Source organism: Ornithorhynchus anatinus, chromosome 18 (assembly GCF_004115215.2).
Source record: "Ornithorhynchus anatinus isolate Pmale09 chromosome 18, mOrnAna1.pri.v4, whole genome shotgun sequence".
NCBI lineage: Eukaryota > Metazoa > Chordata > Mammalia > Monotremata > Ornithorhynchidae > Ornithorhynchus > Ornithorhynchus anatinus.
Genome location: NC_041745.1, coordinates 37,765,252 through 37,781,922, shown reverse-complemented (window position 1 = coordinate 37,781,922; position 16,671 = coordinate 37,765,252). Strand labels below are relative to the sequence as shown.

The 16,671-nt window shown below is 42.1% G+C and overlaps 1 protein-coding gene across 6 annotated transcripts in view; it reads right to left on the bottom strand.

Moving 5' to 3' along the window:
- Positions 1–16,671, bottom strand: part of KCNIP4 (potassium voltage-gated channel interacting protein 4) — a 640,168-nt gene that overhangs the window by 27,773 nt on the left and 595,724 nt on the right. For all 6 annotated transcript variants that reach the window (XM_029046614.2, XM_029046616.2, XM_007673221.3 and 3 more), the window contains one exon: positions 8,894–9,018. In XM_029046614.2, coding sequence (XP_028902447.1) covers positions 8,894–9,018 — 125 coding nt within the window. The remainder of the gene's footprint in view (positions 1–8,893; positions 9,019–16,671) is intronic.

The following is a 16,671-nucleotide window of genomic DNA, read 5'->3' as shown; positions in this document are numbered from 1 at the left end:
TGTATGGCTGTGTGCAAACCATCACTACTATCATCAAAATCAAAACAAAAAACAAAACCTCTGGGCCATTTCCTAATGACTGTGGGATGCGTCCTTCTTGAATCCCCAACAAACCCCCAATATAAGTAGACAACTCAGGCCATTAGCTTACAACTGCTGATGGGACAGGAGTGTTACTAACTTGATCACAGCCCGTTTAGAGAGGCATTATTTTGTATCTACCCCAAGTTTATCATAATACCTGGCACATACTAAGTGCTTAATATTATTATTATTACTACTGTGCTGCATACCCCAAGTAGTGGAGGAGATGGGAAAGGTGTGCTGAATATTCATCTCCTGCCTCTCCTGTCTCAACACCAGCTTCTCAGGGAACCATGACTGGTGAACTTGAACCCTGTGGTGCAATAGTAAAGAGTAAACCAGTGTAGAGCAGCCATATTTACCTCCCTTCGCAAGACCTCCCACATCATCAGGGTCATCTCGGAACTCAAAGGACAGCTAGATATCAAACATAAGCTTGCAATAAAGAAATGGACCCAGCAAATAAGCCAGCTGCAAATGTGTGGCTACGAGCAATTATGGGGGAAGGGAAGAGGCACCACAGTTAGTTGAACAAAACTCCTGCCTCACGTAAAACACATTAATTTAGCAATCTTCATAATTAGCCAAGCACATTGTCCTGCTTTGCTTCTGATGGAGTTAATCTGGCCAATAAATCAGGAACACTACTAATGACGATACACAGCCTTTTCACAGTAAGATTTTCCTCCCACTATTAAATGAACCGGAAGCCGAATACAATTTCAGAAGCAACTATGTGGACTTCATTATGCTCCACCACACTAGGCGGAGCTTATTGCCTCTCACTGTGCAGTAATACATCAGAATGAAATCCAGTGCCAGTGTGGTGGCACTTTTCTATGACAAAAGAAATATCTGCCCTTCCTTACAAACCTATGCTCTTAGATTTTTGGTTATTTATATACATATCCTCAAATTATATCTGATGCATTATTTATTTATATTAATGTCCGTCTTCCCTTGTGGACTGTAAGCCCGTTGGGAGCGTATCTGCCAACTCTGTTTTATTGTATTCTCCCAAGTGCTTAATACAGTGCTCTGCACACAGTAATTGTTTAACAAATACCACTGATTGATTGAATTAGGTTTTGGCAGATGGAAGAACAAGTTCTGAGCATGAAGGTTTAAGTCATCAATTAATTTCTCTAAAGAGTAAAGGAAATGCCAGTGATGAAGTGACCGCCACTCAATAATAATAAGAATTGTGGTTATTATTAAGCACTTACTTTGTGTCAAGCACTGTACTAACCAGTGGGGTGGATACAAGGAAACTGGATTAGACACAGTGCCCGTCCCATATGGGGCTCACACTCTCAATCCCCATTTTACAGATAAGGCAACTGAGGCTCAGAGAAGTGAAATGACTTGTCCAAGATCACACAGTAGACAAGTGGGGGGATGGGATTAGAATCCACAACCTTCTGACTCCAAGCTAGCCTCTTGCAATAAAAAGGCAGGAGGCAATACCCAACAAATCGCTACAACAAATAGAAACTTACCCCTGAGAATGCCCTTCCTGAGGGTAAAATAACTTGCTGAACACAGGGAGTTCCAGTGGCAGACTGGTACAGGTTGGGCAGGGTCTGTGGGGGTGGCATGGTAAATTATGGAGAAGAAGCCCTCAGAGATGGGATGCAGGAGATGGGGCAGACCTAATTGGGTCGAGAGGCTCCCATTCCCGAGCAGGGGAAGCCATGCGGTGGATTGGCAGCAGTTTCGCCCTGGCACCCGAAGACCATGAGGGACAGATTTGGAGGGGGTGAATCTGAAATCTGGGATTCCCTAAGGGAGGTTGAGGATGCCCAGTGACTGAAGAACCCCTCAAATCAATATCCTTTCCCTGAGGAAGCTGCTTATTGCCTCTCACTGTGCAGTAATACATCAGAATGAAATCCAGTGCCAGGATTCCCATGATATATATTCGTCTAAATGAAGAAGATCGACCTTAACATTCGCTCAACTGCTAATTCCTTGAAGGGTGTTGACATTTTGCCACATGGCACTGTACAGGACAAAAGCTCTAGCAGAGCGAAGACTTACATCACGATTGGTCTTTGAAAACTCAATCTAATGTCAAAACGCAGAATTGAGAACAACATTATAAATGGGGGGCTTGGTTCCTGAACCAAGGCCAGATTCACTATTTTTGCCTACATTACTCAGAATCGTGTCCCCAATCTATTGTAGAGGAGTCACATAGAAACTTTAATGTATTTCAACTGAGATAAAGAGTTGTTATGATAGGGTAGATCATTTTTACTCTATCAGAAGTAAATGGGCTTCCCCCCCGGCCCGTCCCCCGATGACTTGGCCTACCATTCACATAGTGGTAATAATAATAACAATAATAATAATAATAACAATGGTTTGTACTTATTATGTACTAAGCACAGTAAAACAACTTGGGTAGCTTCAGGATAATCAGATCAGATGCAGTCCCTACCCTGTAATAATGTTGGTATTTGTTAAGTGCTTACTATGTGCCGAGCACTGTTCTAAGCGCTGGGGTAGACACAAGGGAATCAGGTTGTCCCACATGGGGCTCACAGTCTTAATCCCCATTTTACAGATGAGGTAACTGAGGCACAGAGAAGTTAAGTGACTTGCCCACAGTCACACAGCTGACAAGTGGCGGAGCTGGGATTCGAACTCATGACCTCTGACTCCAAAGCCCGTGCTCTTTCCACTGAGCCACACTGCTTCTCCCCTGTCTGAGGGGAAGGGAGAACAGGCACTTAGTCCCCATTCTACAGACGAGGAAATTGAGACTTAGATAAGTGACTTGCCTAAAGTCTCCCAGCAAGCAAGTGGCAGAGTCAGAATTAGAACCAAGTTTTCCTGACCAGGTTTTTCCGCTAGGCCATGCTACTAAATTCTTCCCCCTGACTCCTGGCTAACTACCTCTTCCAGCTCCCATGCCTCTCCTGCTCTATCCCCAGCCCTCTTTAAACTTTCTCCTTTACTCTTCCCTTACAGGTTTTAATATTGTTTCTCTGTTTCCCTGAGCCCCCTGGGTGCCTCCCTGGTCATAATCCATGCCCCCAGAGTTAGCACTATGAAGAGAGTGCTGTTGTACAATCAAAATCAATGTGTTGTAATGCTGAAAGGCATCATTCATCATACCTTGAAATGACTTGACAACTGTCTATATCCAGACAATCCAATCAATCCTCCATTTTACTCTCTGACATTACCTATCCTTCAAAATACAGGGGAAAAAGTCAAGCGCAGTCATTCCCTTTATAGATTAAACGTAATGTTTAAGTCAAAGCTGCAGTGAAGGGATCCCCAAAATATTGGCAGCATCTGCTAGTTTCATGAAAACTTGGCTAATCATGAAGATTGCTAAATTTCCACTAATTATTCATTATATTCAAGTTTGTCTCCTCCTCTGGACTGTAAACTCAGGTAGGGAATGCGTCCACCAGCTCTGCTGTATTGTACTCTCCCAAGTATAGCACAGTGCTCTGCACGTAGTATGTGCTCAACAAATACTGCTCATTGATTCTTTTTCTTTCTTTTTCTTTCTTTCTTTCTTCCTTTCTCTCTCTCTCTCTCTCTCTCTCTCTCTCTCTCTCTCTCTCTCTCTACTAATACATTTTAGAGGAAGTAAAAAAAATTATAAAATTGTAAAAAATATATTATGAATTCTCTACTGGTTTTGAGTGATTTTAACTTTTAGCTAAACAGTGGCCAAGGTTTTTCAGGAGGATCTCAAAAAAAACATACACTGAACTTTAGATTTATTATGTCCCTCCTAATTGTTTTTCAAAAGCCTCAGAAACGACCAAGTTTTCTAAATAAGTCTGCAAAACTGCTAGACAGCAACCCAATTCTGTATCCAGCCTAGAATGAGAGGAATTTGTTATAACGTGCAGAGCGAGGCAGGCATCGAAAGAAGAAGAATGTACGTGTGCCTGGCCCTCACATGCCAGTTACGTGGCTACTTGCCTTTTTCAACATTAAAATGAGATGGTGAGCCAATTCAGTGATTAGTCTCTGGAATGTCACTGATTTCATTGGAAGAAAACACTCTTTGCTCTTTCTCTGAGTGGGTTTTCAGGTCAAGTCTCCCTTTGGCCAAGGAAAGGAGACATCTGACACTTTGCAGTGATCCATTTAGAGAACCAGCTCCCCCTTTTCCCCCCATATTACCTTGGAAAAAACTTCTATTCTCCACAGTAATCCAACATTTTGATTTTACACTCCAAAGGTCATTCATTGTAGTCCCCTGGTAAAACACTCATAGTCTGCATTAACAATATTGGACCACTCTACTGACCACGTTGAATTCTCCAAGGAGTATTCACGGAGAGTTTATTGAGCAAAGCTTTTCTTCTTAGTGGGGCTGAAAATATTCTATCTCAGTGGAGTGGCTTCTCAAGGGAAGAGCTGAGACTTTCTTGATAGCTGTAGGAATTTTACAACCCCAGTTCTTGTCAAGCATAGTTCATCCTCAGGAGATGACATCGTGGTCTATGCTCCACCTTAAGAAGCTACTTTGACAGGGTCTGTTTAGACCTCCCAGATTTCTTACTATAACCCACACTGCACACTTTGCTCCTCTAATACCAATCTACTTACTGTCCCTCGATCTCATCTATGTTTCCACTAACCCTTTGCCCATATCCTGTCTCTGGCCAGAAACTCCCTCCTCTTTCATATCGCACAGAGGATCACTCTCTCCACCTTCAAAGCCTTATTTAAAGAACAACTCCTCCAAAAGGCCTTTCCTTTTCTCCCATTCCCTTCTGTGTCACCCACGATATCTGGATTTGCACCCTTTATCCACCCATCCCTCAGCTCCACAACTTTTATGTACACATCCATAATTTATTTGCATTAATGTCTGCCTCCCCCTTTAGACTGTAACCTCACTGTGCGCAGGAAAAGTGTCTATCAACTCTGTTATACTCTACTATACCACGAGCTTAGAAAAGTGCTCTGCACACAGGACCTTCTCAGGGAATACAATTAATTGGTTGTCTGCTCTGACCAGGCAATAATTCCAGTAAATGTCTCCTAGTGCCCTCAGCTAAAGAGTAATTTGGACGCTGAGTGACTCCAGACTTCGATTATCGAATTCCTATTGAAGGGGAACTGTGCTGAGCACTACTTAAAACATAATATCTGAGTTTATTTTATGGTATTTATAAAACAGGGATGATGATAATAATGTACAGAAAAGGAAGTTGTGGAAACACCTAATTAAATCATTAGGCCTTTTGAAAATATTGCATTTAGATGATAATAGTGTGTGCGTAAAGATTTTTAAAATGGGGGAAAGAATGGAGCTGAAATCAGTGGAGTTCATTTAAAGGCAGCAGGTCTTCAAGACCCCCAGTCTATCTCTTTAAGGGGCAGATCAAGACTGTTTCCATCAGTTGGTGGAAGGAGGCGAGGGAGAACAAAGGTAGAAGCTAATTATGAGTCAATAATTCATTCTGGGCCCCTAACATTTTTTATTTGTCCCTGTTGCTTGCAGTGCAAAAGAGAGTTTCCTAAGAGCACTCACAAGCTGCTCCTCAGTACTTACGAGAAATGCTCAAAAAAACCACGCACAGTGGGTGTTGAATCACCATGGGTTGTTTTACCGGAAAGGAGGGCTTTCATTTCTATTTGGATTAAAACAAGTGTTATTTCTCTAGACTAGACTTGACCTTTGAGGATACAATCTCTTTCTCTGCTAGGACCCTGCAGCCAGGACTGAGGAAATTTAAAGCACCGGCGTCGCGTCTGGGGAAATAACTCTTTAAATTTCAGTTAGCTGCAAGGGCACGGTGAGTTCATTCTGCAGTTCATAAATAACACTTGCCTTTAAGGGGCATCTTTTACCTGACACGCTCAATAGCTGTACCAAGCCAATTATTATCTACTTCATTCCTGGAAAGGAAAATTTGAATCCCAAATTTACAGGTGGGGAAAAACAGAAGAAGGATCCAATGATTTGAAGATCATACAGTGAGTCGGTGAAAGGACTAAGAAGAGATCTTTGGGTACGTGACAAAATAAGCCACTGATGATACACCATTAGTGACGATTCCCCTGCTCTAAGCACTTCAACCCACTTCTCTCTGTGAATCAACTTCCCCTTCTTTTTCCAATCACAGCTCTGCCCCATACATTGCAGCTATCTTTAGCTTTGTCAAATGGACTTTGCTGATTTCAGATCATCTTTCCTTTCTCCATTATGAAGACCCTTACCCACATTTTTATCATATTACTGTGATATTTTCAAAGCATCTGATGATTTAATTAGGGGCTTTCCGCAACTTCCTTTGTCATATATTACCGTCATCCCTATTTTTTAAAAGCTAAACATAGTTGAAATATATGGTGCAGAGTTCTCCCCTGGGACCCTAAAGAAAAGGGTTTCTGGCCTAGTGAGGAATTGATGGGAATTGCAGAGGGACGTTTCTTTAGAAGCACAAGTGAATGTCGGGAAAATTAGATCACCCAATAAGAGTCGCTTCAAGTGCTCCCCAGCAGTAAACTAATTTCCTAATTTGGTCCGGCTACCTACTGTTGGCCACCCCAAACTCACTCTCTCCCCTTGCCACCTTCCTTTTCCAAGAAAAATAATAATAATAATAGTGATGATGATAATAATAGCATTGTTATGTGCTTACTAGACGGTATTATGTGCTGGGGTAAACGGGTTGGACCCAGTCCCTGCCCCACGTGGGGTTCACAAGTATTTAGTCTCCATTTTACAAATGAGGAAACTGAGGTAGAAAGAAGTGATTTGCCCAAGGTCACCCACAGGAGGCAAGTGGTAGATCTGGAAATAAAACTCAGGCCCTCTGCCTTGCAGGCCCAACTTCTTTCCACTAGCCGTGCTGCTTCCTTCCTTTGTTCAATCACTCAATCAATCACTCAACATTTATTGAGCACTTCAGTGTGTAGACTACTGTTCGCAACACTTGGGAGAGCCCGTTACATACAACAGAGTTGGTACATATTCCCTGCCCACAAGGTAGAGGCATGGCCTAGTGGAAAGAACGTGGGTTTGGGTTCTAATCCTGACTCTGCCAAAAGCTTACTGTGGCACCTTAGGCAAATCACCTGACTTCTTGGGGCCTCACTTCTCCTGTTCTCCCTCCTACTTAGACTGTCAATTCTAAAGGGGACAGGAACTATGTCCAACCTAATTCACTCGTATCTCACCATTTCAAACGGTGCCTGACACATAGTAAGCTCTTAAATACCGCAAAAAGTAGCTTACATTCTCCTTCTCTTCAAGCACCACCCCACTCATTCTCTTTCCCCATTCCTCTGTTCCCTGCCCTCTCAGGTCTGTGTGTACACATCTTATTCGAGTGTACATTCAATTACTAATATTGATTTCTCTGTAAATACTTCTATGTCTGATTCCCATTAGAGTATAAGCTCTTGGTGGGCAAGGAATCTAGAACTTGTTTTGTACTTTATTTAGTGCATGGCATCCAATGGGGGCTCAGGAAATGTTACTATTGTTACTAGAGGTATACATATGGAACAGAGGGTATTAAACCTAATTAAAAGGTCATTCTGGTTTCAATTTCTCACATCTGTACCTTCTGACTCTTCACAATGACTCCTTAAACTCTTCTCCTCCAAAAACTCGGAAAAGGGCAAATGTTTTAGAAACTTTTTCAAAATGGGGAGAAGTATATGCCTGGATCGAAGAGTCAGAAAGTCATCCTGACGAATGCATGTTTTTTTTCACTGCCTGGGTTATGGTTCTGCCAGGCACTACATACTACTTTAAGAGCTGGTAATCATCATTCCTATTGCCCCAAATACGAGGGCAGGAAGCCAGATGCCAGATGGAGAGGGACCGCTGCGATGGCAAAGGGGATAAAACGAAGAAGGAATGGAGGCAAAGGAGGACGTTTGGATGTTGGATTAGATTTACTTTTTTTAAGACCCCCCTGAGTTTGTAATTATACTATAGCATAAAAGAATGTAATTTTCCTGAAGAACGTAAAATCAGTTAAATCAAATTAAATTGCCAATTATTATGGGAAAAAAAGCATTTCCTTCCTTGATTATCTTTCAGTAATTGCTTAATCTTGGCCTCTAAAGTCTTTGAGTCTCTTATCTTTCCCCACACTGCAGCTTGGTGTTTTCCCATATCCAACACTTTCACAGAAGCCCACCTGGGACCTGTAGCTTTTCAGCAAAGAGGCATATCTGCCTCTGCTGTTTGCACCACAGGTTCTAAAGTATTGCTCTCTTTCTACATCGCTTCCTTTATCTCTCTCCTTATTCTTCTCTTCTTCCCTCCCACCTCTTCCTCTCTCCCTCCATCTCCCTTTTTTCCCTTCTCCATCTCTCCCAACCTCTTTCTTTCTGTCCCTCTGCCATCATCCTTTTCAGAAGCCAGAAACCATTTTCCCTGAAGAAACCCGTGCCTGACCCGCTCAAGGACAATGCCCACACAGTCTGGACAACAGAGCATCCACCCCTTAGCAAATTCTCAGCCAACGGGGGGTGGACGCAATTAAGATACTTTGATTGTTAAATTTGATATGGAAACATTAATTGAGTAGTTCCGGGTGAATTGTGGATCATTGAATACTGCAATGTGTAGTGATTCACCATACAGAAATTTCAAACGGGTTAAATTGCTAACCACTAGTTTGACCAAATTCACGCCTGGGTAATGCACGCTATATCTGTCAACTGTAAAGTCATTTGTGATCACCAACTCAACTGAATTCATACACAACCTCGGGAGTTCCTTCCATTTCTTCCCTCTCACCTCACGCCTCTGAGAGACATGACTGAATCTAGTACGAACACTAGTCAGGAAGCAAGTGCTTACATTCTTGAATCCCCTGTACAGGATCTGAAGCTCCTTTTTTGTGAATTTGCTCTGGGCTTCCAGCAGTTCGAGAGTCTCCGGCCGATGCCGCACGGTGGCCATTTCCATCTCATCTTCAACGCTGTCTGAAGGGAAAATGAAAAACCATCATCAAAAAATTTTGCCAGGGATAAAACATTCATTTCCAGTGCAGAAACAAAAAACATTTTAATAATATATGCACTAGTTGGTTTCAAACTCTGCATTGATGAGAACATCCTTAAACCTGGCAGGATCTAACTCTTTGTCCTTCTTTGAATTTTGAGGCCCTCATACAGAACAAACTTTATTCAGAATTACTTTAACCATTCACTAACAAGTTTACTGGTTCAAGGACCTCATCTTTTTTATGTTAAAAAAAAGTAAACACATAAACTACTCTCTAGAGTGTTTCTTTGTAGTGTCAGATTAGAAAAAGAAGAGGCTTTCAATTTATCTTTTAAGCATCACAGTTACAATAATATTTACAAAGACCCAGCTCTTGTAAATGCTCTGTATTCATTAAATTCATTGGAAATGTCTATCCTTATCTTCTAGGAGCTCAAGTATTTTAGTATCTGGCTATTGAGGAAAATTGAGTGGGATGTCATTCTAACTGCCTGTGCCACTTATCAGTCAATTGATCAAAGGTATTTATTGGATGTTTGCTACATGCAGAGCATTGTACTAAGTGTTTGGAGAGTAAAACACAGCAGAGTCGGGAGACATGATCTCTGCCAAATGTGGTTAAATAAAAGAAAAAGAAGAGTTCATTGTGCTTTCTGTTTGGTTTTCTGCTCACATGTACCTTGAGATGGGCAGGATAAAGAGAGGGATTAGGAATGAAGGGAGGAGAAACAGAACAAAATGAGGAGACGAGAGAGTCTGAAGAAATATGCGTGGAAATGAAGAATGATAGCAGAACTGCAGGCAAGGAAGCTGGGATGATGGAGCTTTGGCCCTGAGACTTTTGGGCTGAGAACTGGGGCAGAGGAACTGATTGCGGAGATAGTGGCTTGCACAACATCACTTGTGCTCCATCATCCTGGCCTATCACATTTCCACTGAGACATGGAGTAGGTGGGAGGGCAGGGATGCAAACTATGTGCAGCCTTTGCCCACACTGGCCAGCTACAGGCAGAACCGGGCTTAGAACATGGGTAATCTTCCCACCAGACCAATTGCAAAATTAAAGGAGAAAGGAAAGGTAGGAGGGAAGGTGCGATGGGAAGAGGATCAGGGATACTTGGAGAAACTCCAGGGACGGGCTGGCAGAGAAGGTGGGCCACTCCAAAATGGCATCCTTTCCCTCGTTTGCTCAATATGCTACCCTGAAATTCCCAGTTTAGCATCTCCCAGTTCCACTGATCGTTGTGGGCAGGGAATGTGTCTATTTTAATATTGTACTCTCCCAAAAGCTTAGTACACAGCTCAGCAAACAGTAAGTGTTCAATAAATACGATTGAATGAATGAACCCCGGCCTATGGGGGCTTCGGCAAAGGGGCCATCACTGACTCCACTCTTGGATGGAACTCTGGGCCGTCAGCTGAGGACAGAACGGTTTGAGATGTTTCAATCTATTTCAACTTTTAAAAACCCCTTAAACTTTTGAATATCTTTCCACAGACCTACCTAATCTTTCCAAGGAGGGAAAAAAATAAAACAACAACAAATCGAGTTACTCATTTTAGCACAGTGGGTAACTCTAGCCAAATGCCAGTGAATATATTTTCTTAGCCAAGTAACATTAGACATTTCATAGGGTGTGTCTGTAAGGCCAAAGGCCTAAGACCCAGACAGACTTGACAGGAACTATGCTGAATTAAATCTCCAACGACAGAGCAATCACCATACACAATCACTGCATTGGATCGTTCTTGAAGCTTCTGATCTAGTGCCGTTTCCTGTTCGTGCTACAATAAAATGGCTTCCACCTGCCAGGGGCAGCTTCTACTTCCAGAGATTGATAATATTTGAAGGGTATTGCTGAAGACTCTAGGCTAGAAAGAAACCTCCCTCTCTGTCTCCTTAATGCCAAGGTTGCTGGAAAACTACTACAAATCAAGCCAAACCTATTAGCATTATAAAAGACACATCACTGAACAGATGCTGTCTGAGAACATCACTGAAGAACTAATATTTCAAAGATTGGTTTAAGGGAAGAGGTAAATTATGTTTAAATAATTTCAAATTGATTCAAACAGATGGAGGAAGATTTAGGATCTGACAGAGATCAATCGATTGCTAAAATTTGTCTTTTATTTCTCTCTTCCCTTCCCTGTTTCCTTGAGAAGCAGGAAGATCTGAGAGTCAAAGTCTGGCATCTGACCCCTTCTACTGTTTGACCCTAGATAAGTCACTCAACCTCTCTGAGTCTCTGTTCCTTTGTCAATGAAGATATTTATGGTCACCGCTGGTGGAATTTCAGGCTTGGGGAAATCACCTGGTTAATGTGGGACCATCATCTAGGGAGAATGATAGGGTTCATTCAGTGGAATTATTTCCTGGGGTTGCAACAACAAAGAAATGTACGCTTATGGAGATAATAGTTCTAGAAGCCAATTAAGTCTGTAAGTTCATTATGAGGAGGGAACCTCTCTGCTGATTCTGTCACATTGTACTTTTCCAAGTGCTTAGTACAGTTCTCTGTGCATAGTCGGTGCTCGGGGATCCATTAGGTCTCTTCCTGAGCCCCCCTGCCCTTCCTTGGAAGTTTGTTTATTCTGTTGTGTACAGAGAACCCTATACAGGATGACTTCTGGGTGGTAGAACACTTAATTGGACGCCCTCGCAATGTATGGCAAAGCACTGTCACAGACTCTTTGATGCCCATAATAAAAACAGAAATCAAAGTCACTGCCCTTGAAGAGTTTACCACCTAAATTCCCAATCAGCTCTACCTTACAAGGGCTCTGGAGATAATCTCTGTCATTTTCTGGGAAGATAGGAGCTCCACATGAAATAATGGACATGGAAGGGTCTTGAGAAAAATAAATCTCTATAAAATTCTTAATAATTGTGGTATTTTTTTAAGCGCTTACTATGTGCTAGACACTATCCTAAGTTCTGGGATAGATACAAGGTAATTGGGTTGTGCACAGCCCTTGTCCCACGTGGGGTTCACAGTCTTAATTCCCATTTTACAAAGAGGAAACTGAGGCCCAGAGAAGTTAAATAACTCGCCCAAGTTTAGCACTTAGCACAGTACTCTGCACATAATAAGTGCTCAATAAATACGATTGAATGAATGAATGAAAGTGGCAGAATCAGGATTAGAACCCAGATCCAGCTGACTCCCAGGCCTGCCGCAGTACTAGGAAGCTTCCAAGAAGCAATGTGCACTCTTGGAGTGCCAAGCTGGAATTGAAAGCATGATCTTGATGAAATAAGCTTCTAATTTTACCCACAGAAATTCAGACTGTGCAATAGCCACCCCTGGGTAAAACCATCTTTTGGGCTCAACATTGCCTGCATTAATTTTGCATCACAAAGAGCTACTTAAATGACAAATCTGTTCAATTCTTCATGAGTTTCCAATAATTCGGCATGCTTAACAGCTGGGACTATTTATATTTATGCCTTTGGCTCACAGTTGGCATTATACAGCAAATGTCTGAGTGTGCTTCAGCTCTGAATATTCCAGTATCTCTTTCCTAGATAGCTCTCTCGTTTTTCCTCAACATGTATCTATAATGCTCATCTACCCATTTCTTTTTTAGGATGTTTTCCTAGTTAAGAAGATTTCAATTTAAAGTTTTCGTTGCCTTCCAGGATGTTTCATATTCCCTAGACAATTTGGCCAAGTGATCCCGGCCTTTGTTGTCAGGTTTTCCCTCTCAGCCAGCAACATGAGCATTCACGTGGATATCGCCACGTTGGTTTGATCCCTCCTCTTTCTATTAGCTGTTGTGTTTTTGGTGCGGACCAGGGGAATCCGACTGTTTAATTAAAACAAAGCATCGCGAAGGCCCGCGGCGGGTGTTGACGCGATGTGATTTCTGCCCAGTGCTCTGAATGTCAAAGTGAAGAAATTCAATGAAGTGCAGGTAAATGACTCTCTCAAGGAACCTAATGCTTCATTATATAATTAGTACGGTGCATGAATGGATGAACCAGATTCCCTCTATCCCTACCTTCTATCTACAGGAAGCACAGACAAGACTGGGTGGTATAACCTGGCCAGCTCTGCCACTGACCTGCTGTGGAACATCAGGTGAGTCACCTAACCTCGTGGGGTGGGTGACGTACTTTCCCCAGTTCCATAGCCCTACCTCACAGGGAAGCTGTGAGGCTAAAATGAGATGAAATGCTTTGGAAAAAAATAATAGCTCTCTAAGAATTCAAGGTGTGGGTATTACTGTTACCTAGCTGTTTGCCGTGGCAATATACACCTGTAAGCCACTGGGGCCGGGGGAGTACAAATCTTTTACCATAATGGAGAGCAACTCCAAGGTAGATGTTACAAATAACCTAGGATTGTCCTAAATGAGACTGACAGTACCCACACCCAAGAGACACCATCAGACCAAGCCAGGCCTGGGGTGGGCCCATTCCAAAATGAACCTGTTCCTTCCCCCTCAAGGACAGCAGGCAGATCATTCCCTTTTCACCCTGTGAAACAGGGCAGGATCAAAAGAGGTAACAGTTTATGAAAAGACTCCCAGGGAACTCCGTCATGTCCAGAACAGCTCTAGCTCAGTGAGAACCTGCTTCTGACTGTGAACTCACTGTGGGCAGGGAAGGTTACTGTTTATGGTTGTACTGTACTTTCCCAAGTGCGCAGTTCAGTGCTCTGCACACAGTAAGCACTTAATAAATATGATTGAATGAATGAATCCAGATTCTTTCCAGCTGTAATCTGGTCCTGGTTCTAAATGCTCATATTTGGAATCTTATTTGATCATTAGTTATAAAGCCTCTGGTTGTTGAAAATCAATTTGAAAACCAATGAATCAATCATATTTCTTGAGCACTTACTGTGAGCAGAGCACTGTACGAAGCCACTGAGAAAGTACAATATAACAGAATTGATAGACATTCTCACAATGAGCTTACAGTGACAACGGCAAATGACTTTTGTTAATGCTAAAACTGATGTCCTCTGTATCCTTGAACACTCAATGTTCAACTCCATCGTCCCTAAAAATACAGCTACAGTGGAAGGGTTGACAGAGTCATTGTACACAACACTGATGAACAAGTGTACTGTCATTTAAGAAATCTGTGGTATTTACTGAGCAATTACTTGTGAAGAGCACTGAAGGAATCATTTGGAAGAGTAAAACAAAATTAGTAGACATGATCCATTCACTCAAGTAGTTTGCAATCTGTTGGTGGGAAAGAGGGACACTAAAATAAATTAGAGATAGAGGAAGTAATAGTGCGTAATATGTGGCACAAAAGTGCTGAAGGGGCAAGCATGGTATAGTGGATAAAGCACAGGCCTGGAAGTCGGAAGGTCATGAGTTCTAATCCTGGCTCTGCCACGTGCCTGCTGTGTGACCTTGGGTATGTCACTTCACTTCCCTGGGCCTTGGTTCCCTCATCTGTAAAATGGGAATTGAGACTGTCAGCCCCTCGTGGGACAGACACTGGGTCCAACCTGATCTGCTTGTACCTACCTTAGCGCTTAGTATAGTGCCTGGCACATAGTGAGCACTTAACCAATACGATAATAATAACAACAATAATAATCTGGGGGGAATCTAAGCAGATGATAGAAATTAATATGGGAAGACCTCTTAAAAGAAATGTGATTTCAGAAGGGCATTTAAGATGGGGAGCGTTTTGGTCTGCTGAATGTTAAGGAGTTCCAGGCAGCGGGAACAGTATAAGCAAGTATTCAGGAAAGCAATGGCACTTATTGAGCACTTATTATGTGAAGAATACCGTACTAAGTGCTTGGGAAACTGCCATAGTGTTGGTAGGCACGATCCTTGCCCTCGAGGAATGTACAGTGGAGGAAGGGGTGAGAGTGAGACCCATTGAGTGGGTTAACTTGAGAAGGAAGAGTGGGAGCTCGAGAGTAATGGGAGAAGAGAGCGGTTAAGTAAGAGTGCGTTGATTGAGTGTCTTAAAGAACTAGATGGCAGGAAGGAAAAAAAGGAAACTCAAAATAAGAGGAATTGTGTGTTGCTTTAGTGCTTATCATGACATGCTCAGTAATAGTATACTCGATTATATATCTATATCTTATATAACATTATACAAGTAACCTATGACTAAAAACCTTGGTTAAGATTGAAATTATCAACAATAACTCTGTGGTTGTATCATTGTTAATCCTCTTATCTTCATTATAGAAGTGACTCAGCTGTATCCACTGGGATCTTTAAAAATTAAAAAAAAACACCCAATTTTCAGGAATCATTAGATAATAAAGGAAACAGAATGAAAAAACCCTAAACCAAATTGCAATTCCATTTTGGCATGTAACCAAAAGTTAACACTTTCTTTTTAGTATTAATTCAACTACCTTGCTGTATGAAGAAAAATTAATTATTTTCATTTCTGACAAATGGAATTTTCTTAATAAATGGATTGAGGCACTGTGAGAACAGGAAATAACTTTAGCAAAGAGGTTTAGGGAAAGTAAGTTTATGATTAACAACTTCAATTTTGGATTATGTGAAAGATCAAAAGGAGTAGCTCAATTTTTCCTTGACAATCACCTAAATTCCTGAAAGATAACGAACAGGATAGTTAGTGAAAGCCAAGGAGATCACAAAATGACATTAAATAAGCGATCTTGGGGTAATGAATATCTTCATAAGGATTCAACCTTTCGCTTCAAAACTACATAAAAACAAGCAAGTTCATTTTTCTCATTTCCCAGTGGGCTGGGTTCCAGAAGCTTGGTGACTTTGTCATCCAGGGTTAGTACAATAATAATAATAGTAATAACAATAATTGTGATATTTGTTAAACACTTACTATGTGCTAGGCACTGAAATAAACACTGGGGTAGAAACAAGCAAGTCAGGTTGAACAGAGTCCCTGTCCCACATGGATCTCCCAGTATGAAGCAGCGTGGCTCAGTGGAAAGAGCATGGGCTTTGGAGTCAGAGGTCATGAGTTCGAATCCCAGCTCTGCCACTTGTCAGCTGTGTGACTGTGGGCAAGTCACTTAACTTCTCTGGGCCTCAGTTACCTCATCTGTAAAATGGGGATTAAGACTGTGAGCCCCATGTGGGACAACCTGATTCCCCTATGTCTACCCCAGCGCTTAGAACAGTGCTCTGCAATAGTAAGCGCTTAACAAATACCAACATTATTATTAATCCCTATTTTATGGAGGAGGCAACTGAGGGCCAGAGAAGTGAAGTCATTTGCCCAAAGTCACAGAGCAGGCAGGTAGCAGAGACAGGATTAGAACTCAGGACCTTCTGACTCCCAGGCCCATGGTCTATCCACTCGGTCACGCTGCTTCTACCCAACTATTATAACGGAGAGTCTCTATAGTTCCAGGCCCCTAAAATCAGATGAAATGCTTACAATGTGCAGGGTCTGACACCAGTGTTAAACAGATAAATCCAGAGCAGAGCTCTGACCCAGCCAGCAAAAGCTTTTGTTGCCCAAGGTCCCGGCCTCCACCAGGTTTCCTGCCCTACACCCAGTCGGCCCGATAATCCTACTGTTCCCACTATAGGCACTGCCATCATCTGGCTTTAGCGTATTGAAGCACAGCAGTGAAGACAAAGTAGAAACTAAAGCATACATCTCTTTGCCAGTGGGAACCACCTAGCAATATTTCAGTTTT